Raw genomic sequence first — 19443 nt, forward strand, 5'->3', positions numbered from 1 at the left:
ATTATCAAATCATTTAAATTTCAATATCAGGAATGCATAATTGACTACTTGTCGATTCAATAGGAAAAAAAGGAACATATTAAAAAAATTTCTTTTATTGATTTAACCAAATACAGTGCTACCTTGGTATACGTCCAATTTGGCATGCATTCTGCTTGGATGTGAAAATTTTTGTTAGTACCTGTTGCTTTTATTCTGTAAACAACTCGTGCTATAATTCGAATTTTCTAGGAATTTTTTGTTTTTTGTATAATAATTTTGTAAATTCATTAACAGTGAGTTTTAGGGAAAGTTAATGATAAGAGTCAAGCAACAAAAAATCACTGAATGTAAAAAACAAAGACTCAGTTAAATCAGTTAATGTTACAAAGGGGTTGAAATCAATTACCAAACAAAGATCAGAGAAGCTAGAGTATGTTGAAAAAATTGCTTTTGATCTGGATGACAGAAGAAACATTTATGCATAGTACTTCATGTACAATGCTTCCTTTATGCACAGTATGTATTTTATTCACTGCATTGGTATTTTAGTATTAAATAGTGTTAATATTTTATAAGAACAATTAGTCAGTTCCCTTTTATGTTTTACTAGAAAAGTTTGTTTCATATACATCCAGTATGGTACGAGTCCAAGTATCTGGAAATGATTAATGATCTATACTGAAGTACCACTGGATTGAAGCAGCATGAAACAGTAAAAATGAAAATGAAATTAAGATATGTTTTTGCAAGTGATATTGTTCTTTTTTAAAGTCATAATTATTGCAAGCTACCTGAATAAGGAGGTACAAATGAAGATATTTTAGTCTAGACAGGTGAAATTCTGCAAGAAGTTCAATAATTAAGTAATAATACCAACTCAAAAAATACTTAAGATCTTCACAAAAACCTTTCTTGAAATGTATGCGCATTTCACAACTTTTCAGAAATATGAGAAAAATCTGTTGAAGGAATCTTGGTTGTTCCTTATATAAAGGCTCTAAATTATGTTTAGAAGATACAATAATTAGATCATACTTTTAAGAAATAAGATGACTGATTTACAGTGATGCTCCAACATTTTTCTCAAGTTTTTAACAAAATACAAAAAATCAAGTATGCATATTTTTATTGAATGAATATTTTAACAAGCAATGAGTGCTTCTGAAGATATCACACAAAATTCATCCTATATTTTTTTTCCTACATGCATAAGATATATTTTCCATATTTTATGAAAATTATATTTCCATATTTTAGAATACTATTCATTTTTAGTATTTCAGAAAATTCATGCTTACTATTTTTTAACATTATTTGCTACTTATCTTTGAAACTAACATATAATTTTATTGGCATTGTAAGTATTAAGAAAAAGATACTGTATTTCCACTTCGGTGCTCTATTTTTAATCAATGCAAGCATCTCTGAATAGAACAAACCCATTATGCAAATTAATAATCACAAATTATGTTAGTGTCTTGTCTAGGATGACTACTTCCTTAGATAAACAAAATCATCTTACAGCTGTAGATATCCATATTAAAATTATGCTTCAAATAAAGAAATGTTTTAAATATTCACGATTGACTACTGTTAAAAAAAAAGAACTGTCTTTAAGCAACAGTATATTCTTTGTCACATTAAAATTATATTGTTATGATAAAAAAATTATCAGGAATGATTCATTTATGTTACACACAAGCAAGAAATCACTTGTAAAGTGTCCCCCTAAACTGCTATGATTTTCATTGACATTTGACAACAATCTGTACTTTGTTTCATTTCACCATTTGCAAAAACATTTGCTTTTAAAAACATTTTTTTTTTTTTTTTTTTTTTTTTTTTTTTTTTTTTTTTTACAATTTCCCAAAATGAAGAATATAATTCATTCAGCAAAGGCCATTACAGAAGACAAGTTCAAAAACTGTTCATGAAAGATACCAAGATGGAAGGAGCAGTGGCAATTGGAAAAAAAAGTGAGCTGAAAGAAGTGATAAGGCATACACATTAAAAATAACTCAGAACTATTAAATCTAAATATTTCTCATGCAATCAGGAAAATGAATAATAATGTTAGGTGGATAGATTTAAAACGGCTCATTTTAATTTTGACAGAGAAAAGCAATATTTACTTTATTATTACTAGTTATTGGTATTAATATCAAGAAGTAAGGATTTCATGCCCATTATCTACTTTGTTTAATGCTGCTGGTGCCCTATGTTACGCAAATATAAGGCACCAGCAATCTTATATAAACGACAGAAATTAACTATAAACATTTTATCAGCTTTGGGACAATTAGGAGTCTTAATTTTCATTTGTTTGTATGTGAGTGCGTAGCTTCTCTTCTCTTAAGTTTTCACTTCAGTATCAATGAAAATAATTCATGAAGTAAGCAAAAGGCTGAAATGAAAGCAGAAAGCTGAAAGAGGTAAATGAAAGTAATCTCCTAAAAATCTGTTACCCTCATTACTACTTATTAAAAGAAAAGCTAGCATGGTTTATAAAACATGCTAAAATAATTTATTGCATTCCACAAAGATTTTATTTTGGAGCTAATAATCATACTAATATTAGAAATTTGTTCAAATCCTATGCTACTTTTTATAGTTTTGTGTATTACATTTTGTAACTATTTAAACTTATTTTACATCAATGCCTTTGTCATTTTTAAAAATAAATATAATGCTTACCATATTCAATGAAATTAGATACAGTCTTTTCCCGCCTTAAAGATGAGTTACAGCATTCGTCATATAAAACTACTAATGCATCCACGAGGGTTTCAACAGAAATAGATATATCATTTTTTCCAGTAGATCTATCAAGAAATATGGCATCCAACTCCGCTGCTAATTCTTCAGGGGGTCGGCCAGACATTGTCACACTAAATTACGATTTAGAAAATGGAAGAAAGTTAACAAATATAAGAAAACAGCCACATCCTTCATCCAGAAGAGATGACTAAAGCCTGAAAGAAAAAATACTCAGTTATTAGTTATAGTATAATAACAGTTTATAGTATTATCAAAAAATAACATTTCTAATTTTTCTATAACAAGCTCAAAAATAAAAAAAAAAAACTACATCAAACTTAGAAAAAATGAACAATGATCTTAAAGGTTAACAGTGAAGATGGCCATACACTGTACTAAGCTAATCTGAAAGCAGAAAGACAAGTACGAGCAGTGTGCACTCAGTAATAGTTTTCAGGAACAGTTTGCCCCCCCCCCAAAAAAAAAGGTTTGATTACTATCAATATTCAATTAATTCCATGAGGAAGTAAATAAAAGAGAATAACTTCACCAGTGAGAATTAATTTTTAATACAATTTTTTCCCGTAATTTCTGATTATTCACATCCTATGAAAACTCACCCACTCACTATGCCAGTTGTAATGAGTTGTAAATTGATGAAGAGCCTGTGTTTAGATAATTTTATGGCTCATAAGTACTGTTATTTTCATAAATAATAAGCATTTTACAAAAAAAAAGTAAATTATACAAGGGAGGAAAAACAGAAACCATATACAGTTGACATTTATATCTTTACATGACAGCTATTTACAAAGCATATAAATCTACATATACTCAAACATGCAATACACACCTACATCGGTTGGTTATTAGAGTGTGTATACTCAAAATTACCTCCAAAGTTAGAAAATTCTACCCAATGTTGAAACCAGGGCTATGGAAAATCAGAAAGCACTTTTTTTTTTTTTACTTTCCTTCCATTTTCATGTTAGCCAACTTCCGTAACAGGAATTAAACATTAATTATTTCATTCAGTCCTTCATTCTAAACTAAACTCAGTGGCGTAACAGCCCTAATGGGCCAAGGACTGCAGTGCCCGAAATCTGCTTTCTTGACCGTGGGTCCTGGGTTGCATAAGCATATGCTCTGAACAAGTGGTCAGTTTATTGCAGGACTCCCAGTGTTTAGTCCCCAAGGGAACTTAGTACTTATTTTATCAACCCAAGTGATGGAAATCAAGGGATGAAAGGCTGAGTCGACCATTCCCAGCCCGGGAATCGAACTCTGGACCTGTGGTACTGCTGCATGCAATACACTAGCCACTGCGCCACCGGGTTCATTCTAAATTCTGACATGGCAAGAAGTTGACATGAAAAGAGTAAATACTGGTAACTTGCAAAAGCTTTTGTGTTCAACTTATTGCCCAATAGCAAATCACACAAAATTACAATAATATACATACAGTATGAATAGTGCTTATGAATTATTGTGACATACATACTTATATCTAGAACACATTCCCATTACCAGTTGAGTGGTTAAGACTGAAAATTCAGCCTGAACTGAAATCCCATTGTATGAGCTGGCTGCATAGGTGTTTTAATGCTTTTTCCCATGTGTAGCACCCTCAATGTGCTTTGCCTTAAATATTTAATCTGGTGTAACTTTTAAATATGTAGATATATATGTGCACGTATGACAATATGATTTAGTTCTTAGCAATAATTTGGCATGGGATGAGTGCTTGAATAAGGAAGATGTTATTTGGCAGTCGTGAATGGATTGAGTTTGGAAGATCACTGAAAATATCAATTACGTAGTGGAAGATGTAGAAAACTTTTGAAGAATCACAAAAATCACTTGATAATCCAAATACCTATTTATTACTTCACTGCTCTATGGCATGACACATCATAATGAGGCCAATCTGCACCCCACAATTTTGATGAAGATGCAGAAGCAGGCAAGCAAGAGACAATTTTTAGCTAGCACGCATAGGCAGAGAAAGAGGGAAGGTAGTTACATAGCAGTAGTATTTATAGTAAAATTTTTCGTTAATCTGATTGGGCTAAAACTTATAAGCAATGCAGAAGTTTAAGATGACATAATGCGGAATTAATTTTCAGATATGACGCAGTTTCGAAAAAGTACCCAAATTAAAAATGAGCAATTATGAGGCTTTTTACATTATAATTTTTATATATAAGATACAAAATACAAAAAGAAATTATTAACTTTAATTTAGCAATAGTCCTTTTAATCCTTCGTTTTAATATGGTTATGTTCCATTCCTGGAATCCAAACTATATCACTTGAAAACTAATCTGCATTAAGTCATCTATTAGCTCAAGTGCAAAGTATGTCACACATTGTGTGCTGTGCATCGTAAAATGGCTGCCGGTGGTAAAATGGGTGCATGGTGGTATAGAACAAGAAAGCAGAAGGTGAGGGTTTTTTTTTTTTTTTTTTTTTTTAGTGGTTGAGGACAAAAGAAAAGAAACTTTGTTAGATGTATTTCAATGGAATTATAAGCATTCTGTTTGTACAAAGGAAATGCATATGGTCAAAAGTAAAGATCATTCAGATGGCTTTGAACTGATTTGTCGCAAGAAAGGTTCAAATGCTCACCATATAAAGTGTTACATTCGAAAGGGAATATGGTTTGAGGAAAGTTTCTGGATGCTGTTAAAAGGAATTTTGTATGCCACAGACTGAGTGGGTGCTCCTTTGACTTTTTAAGTGAAAACAGATTGAAGTGTACATGGAGAAAGTCAAGGGAAATCTGCAATTCTCTGATGTTTTTTACAGTGAAAATAGGTCGATGTGTACATGGATATAGAGTTTGTGCAATTCTTTGACTTGTTACTTTGGATTTGTGTAGCAGCAATTTTTGCACAAATAACAAGTCAAGGAATTGCACAAACTCGGTGTACACTGCTAAAAAAAAGGGGGACAGTTCTATATCTCCCGTTCTACTGGACCAATTGACAAAATTCAAATTGTGTTCTTTATGTCTTGAAAGCGTGTCTTAATATTTATATTAGATTTATATATAGCACTATTCTAACATAGATATTTTGACACAAAATGGACTTCATCTGAAATAACATACCAATTTTTTTACATATTTCGATTCTACGACTCAAATTATGCCAGACTGCCAAGTTTTATAAAAATCGTATGAGTAGTTTTTAAAAAATTAGCTCTCAAAATTTTAGCTCCTCAATGTTCATTGAATTTGGCATATATTTATCAATATTTCTTTTTTTATTTAACTTTTTGATATTTTCTTTCACATTTCAAAATTTAGGTTCATTCCAAAAAAAAATTCATCTATTTTTTTGTATTTTATTTTTAAAATTTATATTTTTAAATAATTTTTATAAATTTAAAAATTTTGAATTATAACCTATAAAATTTTTACCATCATCTTAAAGTAGGTGTAATTCTAAGCATACCTGCAAAAAATTATTTTGTTAAAAAATTATTTGAGTTTTTTATTCAAATTTTTCTAAGATATACACGAATTTACATATTTTCACATACTGAAATTTGGCAACTTTTTTTTTAGCGATTATAACGCCAAATGTGGTTTATGGATTTTTATTACAATGAATTGCCACAGCTATTTTTAACCTTAAATTTCAAATAAATTTTTATGGAGAATTAATTATATGAAATTTTTTCCCTCAGTGATGTGTAATAAATATTTAATAATATTATATTAAAAGCTATTTTTTAATTATAGATATTATTCAAATTTTTAACCTTTTTTTCATATATATATATATATATATATTTGCAAGAGTAAATTTTTACCTTCGCCGTGTTATCGTCTGCTACTTACTTTGACTCAAATTGAATTGTCTAAAACTGAGAAAGTTTGTTTGATGTTTTCACAATGTTTTTAAGCAAACATGACATTGAGAATTTGGGTCACGTCCCAGCTCTAAAAATTATATATATAAGTATAAATTCTTACATTAATCTTTTTCGAAAGAATATTTTAAGTAGCTAATTTTATCTTGTGTTATAGATTGTATAAAAAGCATGATCTTAAATATGATTTAGATTGTTTGTAGCCGATATAATAATCGGGTTACTCAGTGGTTGAGAATAAACATTGCTGGACTCTTTTATTTCTTTGTCATTTAACAAAAAATCTGTTAATTAAAATATTTATCCTTTGGATTTTGCTTTAAAGGTCATTTATAGTTAAAAATGCCTAGAAAATGAGAAGCTGTCGTCAATGGAAACGCAGTTGATGTAATTGATATTTAAACAAACAAAAAAAAAAAAAAAAAAGAGACAAGAATGTAAAATTTATGGGAGTGTAAGAACCGAAAAATTTTAATTTTCTTGTGGTGAGCACCGAAAATAAATGTAGAAGGAAAGAATAAAATTAGGGACAAAAGTAAGAAAAAATTTGAAGGGGAATTTGGCTGTCAGAAATACAAGGTGTTTTGAAAAGTGGGATGCTTTCAGAATACTTCAAGGAATTTGGGTGTTCAAAGAAAAAACACCTGGACGTGTACACCAGCAAATACTATCAGTTGAACTTGTGCTAATAGAAAAGATAAAAATGATATCATTGCAGATTAAAGTGAAGAGCGACTGGTTTTCGACTATATGTTTGCATAAAATTAAATTACGCTATAGAACATCATATCATCATAAACAAAGAATCCCATGATTTCTTAGTCAAATTATTTGAAAATTCAAGAATTTATCCAGTTATGTATGTGGATGTCACCTAAAGATATTTTCCCTCTTGATGAAACCAGTCTTTCTTTTCATCTCATGCCTTAAAATGCTTATCCTCTAAAAATTGATAAAGGTTCAGACTAAGTACTAATGAAATGGATTGATTTGGATTATTAAATTACGGCAAAGTAGGGCTATCTGCCCTAAAAGATGGGATGCCTTCGTGAAGAACTTTCTAAGGGAAACTAGCTGGCATACATGTTACAATGAGAAAAACCACGAAAACGCCCATGCAGCCAGCATGTTCACTAGGATTCGAACCTCGCAGCGAACTACCAGTGTTCAGCGATTTTACCGCTCAGGTGTTTGTGGGTCTTTATGAAATGGAAGACGAGAACTTTAATTAAAATGAATGTCAGAAATACCAAGATGAGATCAACCAAGAAGTTGGATGCTTTTTAATATACTTGCAGAATGCTTGAAGAAAAAGAGCAAGCCATTAAGAAGAAAAAAATACATTTTTGCACAAAATTTAGTATCTTTTTTTAAATTTAAAACTTTTTAATCTTATGATATTTGATTCTTGCGATTTCAAAAATAAAATATTTGACTAAAATATGAATAACATTTTAAGAAACTAAATGTAGGATGATAAAATTGTGTAAAGCAATGAGCATAATGTTAAAGCTATTTCAAGCAATATATGTAAGTCATCCTAAGTTAAAATGTCGGTTATACATCTTTCTCATTTATATATCTTTTCTGAACGGAACATTGAAAGGCGTGTTAACTGTGCATTACTGTATTTTCTCTTTTAATATATTCAGTTTTCAGATGCACCATAGTCTGGGGCACAAAGTATTCTTTCGAAAGAACCACAATTCAAATAAATAAAATCAAATTCTGGAAAATTTATATCAATAAATATATTTAAAATGCGCAGCCCAAATGAATAAATAGAAAATTTTAAAATAATTATCTGAAGAGACAAACAAAATAAAAGTCTAAAAATTTAAAAATTACCTAAAATAATAACTATGACCAAAAAAATAATAAATTATAAAATAATAAATTAAAAAAATAATAAATTATAAAGAAAACTATTTGGAAAAAACAATGCACCTTTTATTTAAATTATGCAGTTCGAATGGGTAAATAGAAATTTTTAAAACAGTTATTCGAAAGAAACCATGCAAGTTAAACAATTCAAATGAAATTTGAAAAAGAAAAAATTACTTAAAATAATAACAATTATAATTAAAAATATAATATGAAGAACATTATTTGAAAAAAGGAACGTTATGGCTTTTTTCCTGTTCACGGGAAAGGAAAATAGGTTGCTATATATTAAGAAGTTTGCTAAGTGAACTATTATTGGCAGAAACTGAAAAATGCGGCAACAGAAATTTGTGAATTTCTCCGTAAATTTCGAACCAAATTTTACAAAATTTCATATTTAGGCATAATTTGAGTCATAGAATCGAAATATGGAAAAAAATTGGTAGGTTATTTCAGAAAAAGTCCGATTTTGTATCAAAATACCTATATTAGAATAGAGCTTTATATATAAATCTAATATATATCCTAAGTCGCGCTTTCGAGACATGAAGAACACAATTTAAATTTCGTCAATCGGCCCAGTAGAACGGGAGATATTGAACTGTCCCCCCCTTTTTTTGCGCAGTGTACATGTACCACCAAAAATTGCCAATTTCTGCCAAGGGACACCTCTGTAAATATACTTTTACCAGCCATAACTACTGAAGACTTATCACTCTCAGAAACCACATTCACTCTAAACAAGACTACAGACTGGAATTCCAACATGCGTCCATTTTAAACCATATTGTCAATCATCAAATTTGCATACATATATTTTATACGGATGTACGGAAGTGTAATTTTGTGTTGAACAGTATTTAATTAACATAAATAATTACAGCACTGGGCATTGGTTGCAACATTAACTTGGTGAGTATTTTTTTCCTCATTATCCTTTAAATTTGATTACCAGTGTATAATGCAGTTACATTAGTAGATCTACCTTAAATAATGATTTTAGATCTAAATTTTTCCTTTAACTATCTATTTTTTAAAATAATACATAATGCATAATTTATCCTCTAAAATCTGAAAAAAAATATCTGTCATGAAATCAGAGTAAAAAATGGAGATAACTAAGTAAATCACTATTGAAATTCACTTAAGGCAAAAACTGTTTGTCTCCACCTCACTGCAAATACTTAGCGAAGATATTATGTGCTAACAAAGAAAAAGTCAAAATTCCCCAACAGTCCTTATTATGAAGCAATAATACCAGAGGGCTTGCTGAAAGTGATCAATCAATACTTTCACACAAATAAAAATTTCAAGGCAAAAATTATGTTAATTTACATACTGATGGTACGGCTATAATGATAGGAAGCATCTAATGCTTGACATCCTTAACTTTGGTCTGAAAAGCCTGATATTCAAATAGAGAATAGTTTACCTTCAGAATTAAAATCCACATTTAATGGCATTATAAAAATAAACAAACATGGTCAAAAGAAACCACCTCAGTAGTGACCTTTTTCAATTTAATGTAATGAAATCAGTTTACAGCATCAAACTCTGTTATTCCAAATCGAAGTTAACTGGTTATCATGAAGAAGAATTCTGTGTAGAGTTCATTAATTGAAAGGAGAATGAAAAGTATATTTCGGCGTTAACTCTCAATAAGCTAAATTGGAAGACAATAACTGTTTGAACACAATGGCTTACTTAACTGAATATTTCAAGACATTAAATGAACTTAATTAAAAACTGCAAAGACAGCTTGCGAATATATTAACTTGGAATAATAAAATTAATCAATTCCAAAATCAAATTTCGAAAGATGTGCTGAAAAAAGATTCGACTGAAACATTTATTCATTGCTGTTCAAATTGGCAAAAATATATTTACGGGTGCCCCTTGGCAAATACCGGCGATTTTTGGCATTGCATGGATACCAAGTTTGTGCAATTCTTGTTATTTTTGCTTTGTGTAGCGATTTTTGAGCCAAAAATCGCCGCTTCATGAAGACAAGATAACAAGTCAAAGAATTGCACAAACTCGGTATCCAACAAATCGACCTATTTTCACTTAAAAAAATATCAGGGGAATTTCACAAACTTGGCATTGTCCCTTGACTTTGTCCATGTACACATCGATCTATTTTCACAAAGTCAAAGAAGCACCCAACTCTACAGTAAAGCCAAACAAAAAATACACAATCTCAATAAACTACATTTTAAATCAAACAATAAAATTATGTAAAAATGGAAATTCATCTTGTGCATCTAAGCACCCCACAAAGCAAATATCCACTTACCTTATTTAGAAATTTCGAAGTCCTTCAAACTGTGGCACACAAAATTCCTTATCAACATCCAAAAACTTCCTAAAATTATGTAGACACTTATAATGGCTACCAAGTAAACCTTCATTTACAACCCCAGTCAATTAATGCACTTTTTCCCTTTTGTTCCAAATCTTACAGAAATTCAAATTAATCTTTAAACATTCAACCATTCTACTGTCTAAACCAGTGTTTCCCAAAGTAGGGCCCACGCCCCACGGGGGGGGGGGGGCAATTTGATTGTTAAGGGGCAATTCGAACATCCCTGGTCCCCTTAACTTCTCAAGTTTAAGGGGACAAGGGATGTTCAAATTCTTCAAGAGTCAAAATTTTATTTTTTATTCCCCAAAATAAAGAATAATGTGATGTATACGTAAAAAAGTTTTTAAATTGTCGTGCATTTTAAATATTTTATAAGGAATTTTTGCTGTAGACATGGACATTTAAATGCTTTTAAAGGGTATTTAAATAGCTGACACATTATGCTTTCCGTATGTTTTTTACGCATGTCAGGCAATGACTTCATTTTATTTTTTATTGTAGGAATGGGACCAGCTATATTTTTCTTCCCTTGAATGGCAACAATGGGCATTTCCATCTTCATATTTAGTTGAATGCAGAATGCAGTGCCATAAATAATTTGCTGTTAAAAAAAGAAATCGGTTGGCTGTAATAAAAACGGGAAGACTTGAGACTGAAGTTAATTAAATTTCAACCTGACATATAAAATCTCTTTGCAGCAAGCATCAAGCGCAAGGATCTCACTAAATTTAAATAATAACTAATACTTAAATAACACAGAAAAAACTTTTATTAAAATTATTTTATACTTGAATTTCAATTCTCCGTTATATGTTTACTTACTGTGTTTGCTCATAAAACGTCCGAGTGATTTCTTCCTAAAACCTATCATACAAGTTTCTTTCATGGACACTTTAATTTTTGAACATTAAAAATTATGTATATGCTAGGGGGAGCATATGAATTTTAAAGAGAATTTAATGGGGCATAGCACAAAAAAGGCTGGGAAACACTGGTCTAGACAACAAAACAAGCAATGTACTTCCTAACCAACACATACCACAAGCCCTTACAAATCTTTTTCTCCATCATTCAAAATTTAGGGTTACATGCAATCGATTACTCCATAATAGGGTTTCCATAACATTCAACTACTCAGGTTACTATAAATGAAACAACTACTTGGCGAAAATGAAACAACAACTTCGCGATAATACAAGGGACAGCTTTCAATCTATTCTAACATTCAAATCTTAAAAAATAACTAGAGCTTGTAGACCAACATGTATGCATCTATGAGAGCTTGATTACTATTAGTAATTAAAGATAAATTCAACTGGATTTGAAATCAGATTATGTAACATTTCATTTATATAAAAGAAGAAGAAAAGTTATTAGACTTAGAAAGTGATCATACTCTTGAAGGATGTTCCATTATCTGAATTTTCGATACCATTCTTACACTTATAGTTACAGTGAAAAAATTTTTGAATAGCAGCACCCACTTTTTCTCTGCACAAATTGATCAGCAAAAAACCAAAAAAAACATAAATGGTGTTAGAATAATATATCTTTGATGAAAATTGCAGGCATAAAACATTTGCAAAGAACAGCATTGTAAAAGACCAAAGACAACTCAAGAGAAGGCAGAGGAGGAACTTTTAAAACTACATCAAATATCATTCATTGAGAATGCAAGGATTAGATATTTTCACTCCATTTGTTTCATTTATGTTATGCTTATGAGTGCATAAAAAGACTTATCTGAAAAAATGTCTAGCTGGAATGTTTATGCATTGTAATGCAAAAATAGGTGAAAGCTTTTTATTAATTGAATCCTTAGTATGAAATAGAAGAAATTAATTATGTTCATGGAAAAATATTCCTTCATAATGTGCCATAATATTATTTATGCTTATCATGTATGCCATGATGTGAAGGTTGGGAAGTACTGGTCTACTGGATATGTTAAATCAAAACTAATAATTTGCAGAGGATAACTTATGTTAACTCAAAATTGATAATTTCCTGAGGATCTAATTACATTATGGTGTTTTTTTACATATATAATGAAACAAACCCTTTTTGAGCTTTTCTACATTTGTAATTTAACTTAATTCCTTAAAAATATTTCATGAAAATATTCTGCCAAGGAACCTTGACAGCTAATTAATTACCAGTCTATGTATCACAAATATCACAAATACATTTTTCAGCTTTTTTTCTTGAAATATTACATTAATCTATAATAGGTCCAGATAATTTTTCCATCATAATGAACTTATCCTTTTCTGTATGGGTAATTTCCCAATCTACCAAAACATTTTTAAAAAAATTGAAAGGTTTTAGATTTTAACAGGTTGCACAAAGGGCTTTGTTAAGGTTTCTTACACTTTCACTGAGCTCACAGTCTACCGATCTGCTGTTGCATTAAATTCAGTTAACCCACTTTTTTTGTCTTTTCAGCTTTATTATTTAGTAAAGTTTTCTTTGCACTTACGTCATATGCAATTTGACAGGAAAAATAAAAAAATTTTAAAAGTAACATATATTTAGAATTCCCAATGCAGTGTTAAGTGTTGGCATAAATTTTTCTATTTTTTCTGTCTTTTCTCAGTCCATCATATCAATGTTCAGTTTTCTTAGTGAAATGGATTACAAAACTTTTCTTTTTTTCAATTGGGGGGGGGGCTTTTTCTTATGAAAGTTTTGCATGTTAACTTGTTAAGTTCTTTGCATTTACGCCACATAAAATTCAATTCAACAGCAAAATCACAAAATATTTAAAAACAGCACACTTTTAGAATTTCTGATAGACAGCAACACGTGCTGAAGATAAAAATGTTTTATTTCATATAGTGTTGCCACTCATCATTTTCAGATTGCTGACTTTGTAAACAAAAAGTTTTACAAAATATGAAATAAATAATAAAAAAATAACATCATTCTATGAAAATACTGAATTTTTTAATAAGATAAAGCCCAATTTAAATGCATTTTTTTATTATTTATATCAATTTGATTCAAAAGTTACAAATGAATATTCTTAAGAACTGCATCTATTACTTTCAAATAGCTTAGTTTGTTAATTCACAACACAGATTCAGTTTGAAAGATAAATATCTTACATTTTGAAGAATGGCAACAGACTAGAATAAAATGTAAAACAATGCATTTATAATGACTCCATGCAAAATTCCACTTTCTGACTAACAGTCCCTTTTGGGCTAATAATATTTTTTTTAATGTAGCATACTGAGAATATAGATAGTTCATGAGCACATCAGCTAACTTTGACCTATAGAATTAATTTAACGCGATATTCAGATTATTCTAAAGTACTTTAACTCGCAATAAATAACACTGTTATTTCTTTATAAATCAGTAATACGCACCAATTTAACACTTTTAAATTCAACTCATACTGCAAACTAACCTCTCCATGTATTTCCAGTTTGTTTCTTTATATTTGTTTTGTTCAACAAAGTTCCTGGCTGATTACCTTTCAGAAGTACTAGAGAGCTATACAGTAAACTCTTGTCACACACAGATTTCGGAACGTGATTTTACTTATGTACATTATCTTGTTTCCATTTAATTAACCCAACACTAGAATTTAATTTATATATTCAACGCTTATTTATCAACATTGAATGCTTGCTGGCATCAGCTCCGAACAGAAGTTTTCAACAATTTTGAAGGATTTCGGTTGACTAAAAATGAAGCCACAGTTAATTGTACAAACTGCAAAAGCATTTGGCAGTGAAGAATTTTCAGATACAAGAAAAGGAGAAATCAAAGAATTAATCAAGAAATGATGAATTAAGAAACGGATAATCTTAAAACACCAACAGACAATGAAAGATATGATAATGAAGAGAAATCTGCTTTAATTTATAAGCAGTTAAACAAATTGTTGAAAAATGCACAGGAACTGCTTAATTTTACAATAGAGACTGACCCAAATGAAGAAACAAGAGAACACTTTACGAAAGGCATCAAAAATTTGCATAACTTACTAACTTACTATAAAATGTTTCGAGTTGTGTTAACCTTTTAATTGCGTAAGACGTGTTTAAACGTTTTCGGAGTTTCCTTTAAAAATGCTTTAGACGTCTTTACACGAATTTAAAATTGCTAGAAACATGCTTAAGACGTGTATACACGAAGCCCAAATTTGGCCAAAATTGCTTAAGATGTTCTTAGACGAGGCTCTCTGGTGTTCTTTCCCCTACACTTTCTGCAGGCGGCTGTCAGTTGACACAAAGCTCTTAATGGGGTGTGAAGTCTGTTTGAAAAGAGCACTTTACAAAAGTCAAACAGAATCACCTGTAGTTATAGTACATTGCCGAATTTTAGTAGAAACAGGAAAAAATAAGAATCGTAACTGAAGACGCAATTTTTAATAAATCATATGTTATACAATCAAATATTTTATTTTTGTATTAAAAGTTGATTACAATCTCTGATTCGTCAGGAAAAAATCTAAAATGTTGCAACCAGCTTTCTTGTTTGCCCTCGTATTTCAAATGTGGGTTATTTTAATGGCATATTCTGTTTTTTACATTTTGAAATGTTAAAACTGTGCTTTCAACATGCCTGAGTTTTGTACTCATATGTGTGGCTCTGTGTTCCGCAGAAATGGCGAATTGATATATAAAAATTTCTTGAATGTTGAAAGGAAGATATTCTATTCGAAAACTTCAATTAAATCAAATAAATCAATATGCAGATGGAAATATTTGTTTTAAAAATTTTATTACTAAGATTTGAAATACAAAACAGTTTTAAAATGGGAAAAAATATGCATTTCTTGAAATTTTTTTGGAAAGAAATCTATGGGTATAAAATTGCTTAAAATTAACAGAGTGTAAGTTAAGTAAAACAGCTAGTGTATGGAAGGGTTAGATATACTGCTCAGAAAAAATTACAGTCAGAAGAACAATTAACTAAAGAATTTCAAATAAATTAGAAAATAAGTTAACATCTCTCCAAATACCAATGCTGACAGCAATACCACAAATGAAATTTTCATTCTTTAAGTTCCAAACTTAATTAATCCGTTGGTACACAAAGATTGTGTCTTTGTGATTACTTTTCAAATAGATACAAAAGGCCACCAACAGCATAGCAGTAAAATTGTTGAATACTAGTACTTTGAAGTGGGTTCAAATCCTGGTGAATGGACTGCCTGCATACCAGTTTTCGTGATTTTTCCTGCCCATGTTTAAAGTGAATATGAGCCATTTTCAGTTAGCTCTTCATGATTACGTGCCGAGACTGGGATTATGTTTGGTTTGGCTTGTTAGATTATTAAGCACTGATCTGCATAATTGGAGGTATGCTTTCAAGACAGACTTTCTAAGGGAAACTATCTCGTACTACATACAGTTAAAACCACGAAAACGCTCATGCAATCAGCCTGTTCACAGGGTTTTCAATGTGAGTCAAACTACCAGTATATTAAGAGATCGCCCTCATATAGTTTGCCATAAGCTAAATAAAATAATTAAACAATATCAAAATCGTTTCACATTACTAAAATGACAATAACTATGTATTACACTAGACTACCATTTTTCCTCTAATATTAAATTTTGAGCTTTTCCGCTATCAGACAGCCCACCAGTGGCTTAGCGGAAAAGCCTAACAGAGCAACTCGTGGTTTGGTCTGGGGTTCGAATCCCACCAAACGCGATGATGCTTTCTTAGTTTTCCTTATGTATTCAAGCCAGTTTCAATTAGCAAGTCCTCCAATAAAGGCGCCTTCAAATTAGGTAAATAACCCTCAAGTACTTTGCCATAATCAAATAAACCAAACCATTATCCCTAACACGCTTCAAATATTTTTCTGTTGAAAAGTGTATGCGTCAAATTTGACCCTCGTTAAACGAAGTATGTTGTTTCTTTTTTTCTTTGTTTTTATAAAAATGTTCTTATTTTCAGAATCTGAATTATCAAAAAAATATTTTAATAATATGCAATTCTATTTTGTTTTTCGTTTAAAGAAAAATTAATTTAAGCGACAAATTTCATACGTTTAGAAAAATTTTCCCTTGTCGAAAGCACATCTTCTCATAGCTGCATATATGTATTTAAATAGAATTGCTTAGCGTGTGTGCTTTTATAACTGAAAAGATCCAGAGAATTTTCAACAGGGAAATAAATTTATTAATTTCATTGAGCTTTGTGAATTCTTTGTGTTTTGAGGTATTAAACTATCAGATATGTGATGAATTTAAAATAAGGCATACCTGCCAACCTCTAAAGATAAAAATTCAGAAGAACACGAAGAATTAATATCATGCTTTGATATTAAAAAAATAACAAATAGAAAAAAGAAAATTGCACTTACATTAGTAAATCTCAATTAAGTGGTAACTAAAACAATTATTAGGAAACATAAAACAAGAACTTAATTTTACACAAAAAAATTATTGCAATGAATTTAGAGTGCATTTTTGGCTTTAGCCAAAAATTCTTTGGAAAATTTCCTGTCATAACAATTAGTTTCCTCATAACATTTAACAATTAAAATGTTTTCTAGAGTTTTTGGTTAAATTGAAGAACGAAATATAGTTTTGTTTTTCTTCACAACACTGAAAACTCTCTCGCACTCAGCATTACTGTGTGGAATTACGAGAATAGCACATAAAACTCTTGCTAGTCTATCATATTTTGGTGTTCCATCAGCTCTTTTTATTCTTTTTAAGGTACCAACGAAGACATCAAGTCTATCTTCTCCAGAACTGGCAAAGTCTTCAAACTGTGCAGCAGAAAATTGGTTCTGTAGTTCATCTAAAGCATCATTATGGAATTCATTTTCTTTAATTGTTAACAAAAATGGAAATTTATCAATAAAAAAACGAATCTTTTCAAAAGATGAATTTTCAATTTGTTTCAAATTTGCCGAAAATGCTGAATTCTGGAGTGCAGCTATCGTTTTACTTTGTGCATTGTAAACAATTTCGTTCACAATAGAAGATGTTTTCGTGCGAGCACAAGCATATTTCTGAGCAATCTTGGAGTCGGGAAACATTCGTCTGAAAAGTTGACTGGCGTGATCGGCAGCGCTTAGCGGTACGTTGTGTTCGATGAGGAATGCAGTAAACAAACACTCTGCCAAAATGACATCGGCATCCGAATTCGAAAAAAAAAACATCTACTTTCTTTGACGTTGTCGAAGCCGAAGCATTAACTTCATGCTTTTTAGACTTAACATGCATCACAATGTCGCTTCTTCCACTGTGACTTATTATGAAATCACACACGCACACGTTGCAAAATGCATAGTTATTTCCTTTAATTGTTGGATTCTTTAATTGTTGGAAATTCGGCTTTGTAGGCAGGCCAAAAATATTGAGAATACGGTTTTTTTTAACTCATTTTGTAACAATGACATATTAAGAAAATTCGTAGCACGTGCAAACAAACAAAACAAAACAAAAAACAGAATGCGACAATCCACGCTAAAAAAAAATAATCTGGCACCCACAGAGAAAAGAGTGGGAGAAACAAGTTCAGCGCATTGGAAGTGGCGAGTTGGGAGAAACCGCAGGTTACTGGATTCGAAGTAGTCGGTAGTTAGCGGTAAAACACGATGCAATTGGCGAAAATTGCTAAATTGGCGAAAAATTCTAAAATTTCGACAAAAATCACTAAAAACACTTGAAAAAGGAAAAAAAATCATAAAAAATGGATTACGATCGTAAAATCGTAAAGACAAACGCATTTTCGTAAAAATTACGAAAAATTCGTAAAAGTTGGCAGGTATGATAAGGGTACTTATCAGGATTTTGCGGCTAGACATTCCCAGCGAAATAGCTTGAAAAATTTTACCTACACAGAATTAATGTATATTCCGTTTAGTATTTGAATTTATCAGTGTTATTACACATCAGTTTGTCAGTGTACTTATGAGTTAGATAGAGATTTAGTTGTTTTCGATATAAGAATTTTATTTTGTTTTTTTATAAATCTGATTCGTTTATTAATATTATATTTATTAAATACTATTTATTAAGTTTCCAAATCAGTCAAACCCAATCAGTGGCCTCTTGGCTAAGATCGCTGATTACTGCTAGTTCGATTCACATTCAAACCCAGACAAACGAACTGGCCACATGGTTGGGTTTTGTGTGTAACATGAATGTAAGTACATTTTACATAGAAAGTCATCCATTTCCTTCGGCTAATAGATCTCATTTCCTTTGCCATACTAAAATAACTTTAAAATTTATCAAAAAAGACTAAACAGATGAATATAACAAAATTAAGTAAATGCATATAACAAAAATTAAATAAAAAATAACAAAACTTGTAGGGCCAGCGATTCTTATCGCAGTAGAAGATAGTTTACGTTTGGAACGTGATTTCTATAGGCATTCATTCAACAAGTTACGCTCCAAGTCTGTTTTATAAATAGTTACATTTCTATGCAAAGATATTACGAAGCAGAAAATTAGCATTACTGAAGTCTGGAAAGAATCCCTTACAAGTTGCGAAAAAGAAGATATTCCACCAAACAGAAATGCAAGAATATCTAAAAGACGACAGCATAAAATCCAAAGAAAACGGAAAAAGCCTCTGAAGTACAG

The 19443-nt window shown here is 30.5% G+C and overlaps 1 protein-coding gene across 3 annotated transcripts in view; it reads right to left on the bottom strand.

The window, feature by feature from the left end:
- LOC118183408 (serine/threonine-protein kinase Genghis Khan-like) overlaps positions 1-19443 on the bottom strand; it is a 210078-nt gene that overhangs the window by 185202 nt on the left and 5433 nt on the right. For all 3 annotated transcript variants that reach the window (XM_035352925.2, XM_085824928.1, XM_035352926.2), the window contains exon 2: positions 2677-2954. In XM_035352925.2, the coding sequence (XP_035208816.1) occupies positions 2677-2863 (187 nt within the window). In that variant the 5' untranslated portion in view covers positions 2864-2954. The remainder of the gene's footprint in view (positions 1-2676; positions 2955-19443) is intronic.

This window comes from Stegodyphus dumicola, chromosome 10, assembly GCF_044657685.1.
Source record: "Stegodyphus dumicola isolate Sdum_Otavi_A_Nest chromosome 10, ASM4465768v1".
Classification (NCBI taxonomy): domain Eukaryota; kingdom Metazoa; phylum Arthropoda; class Arachnida; order Araneae; family Eresidae; genus Stegodyphus; species Stegodyphus dumicola.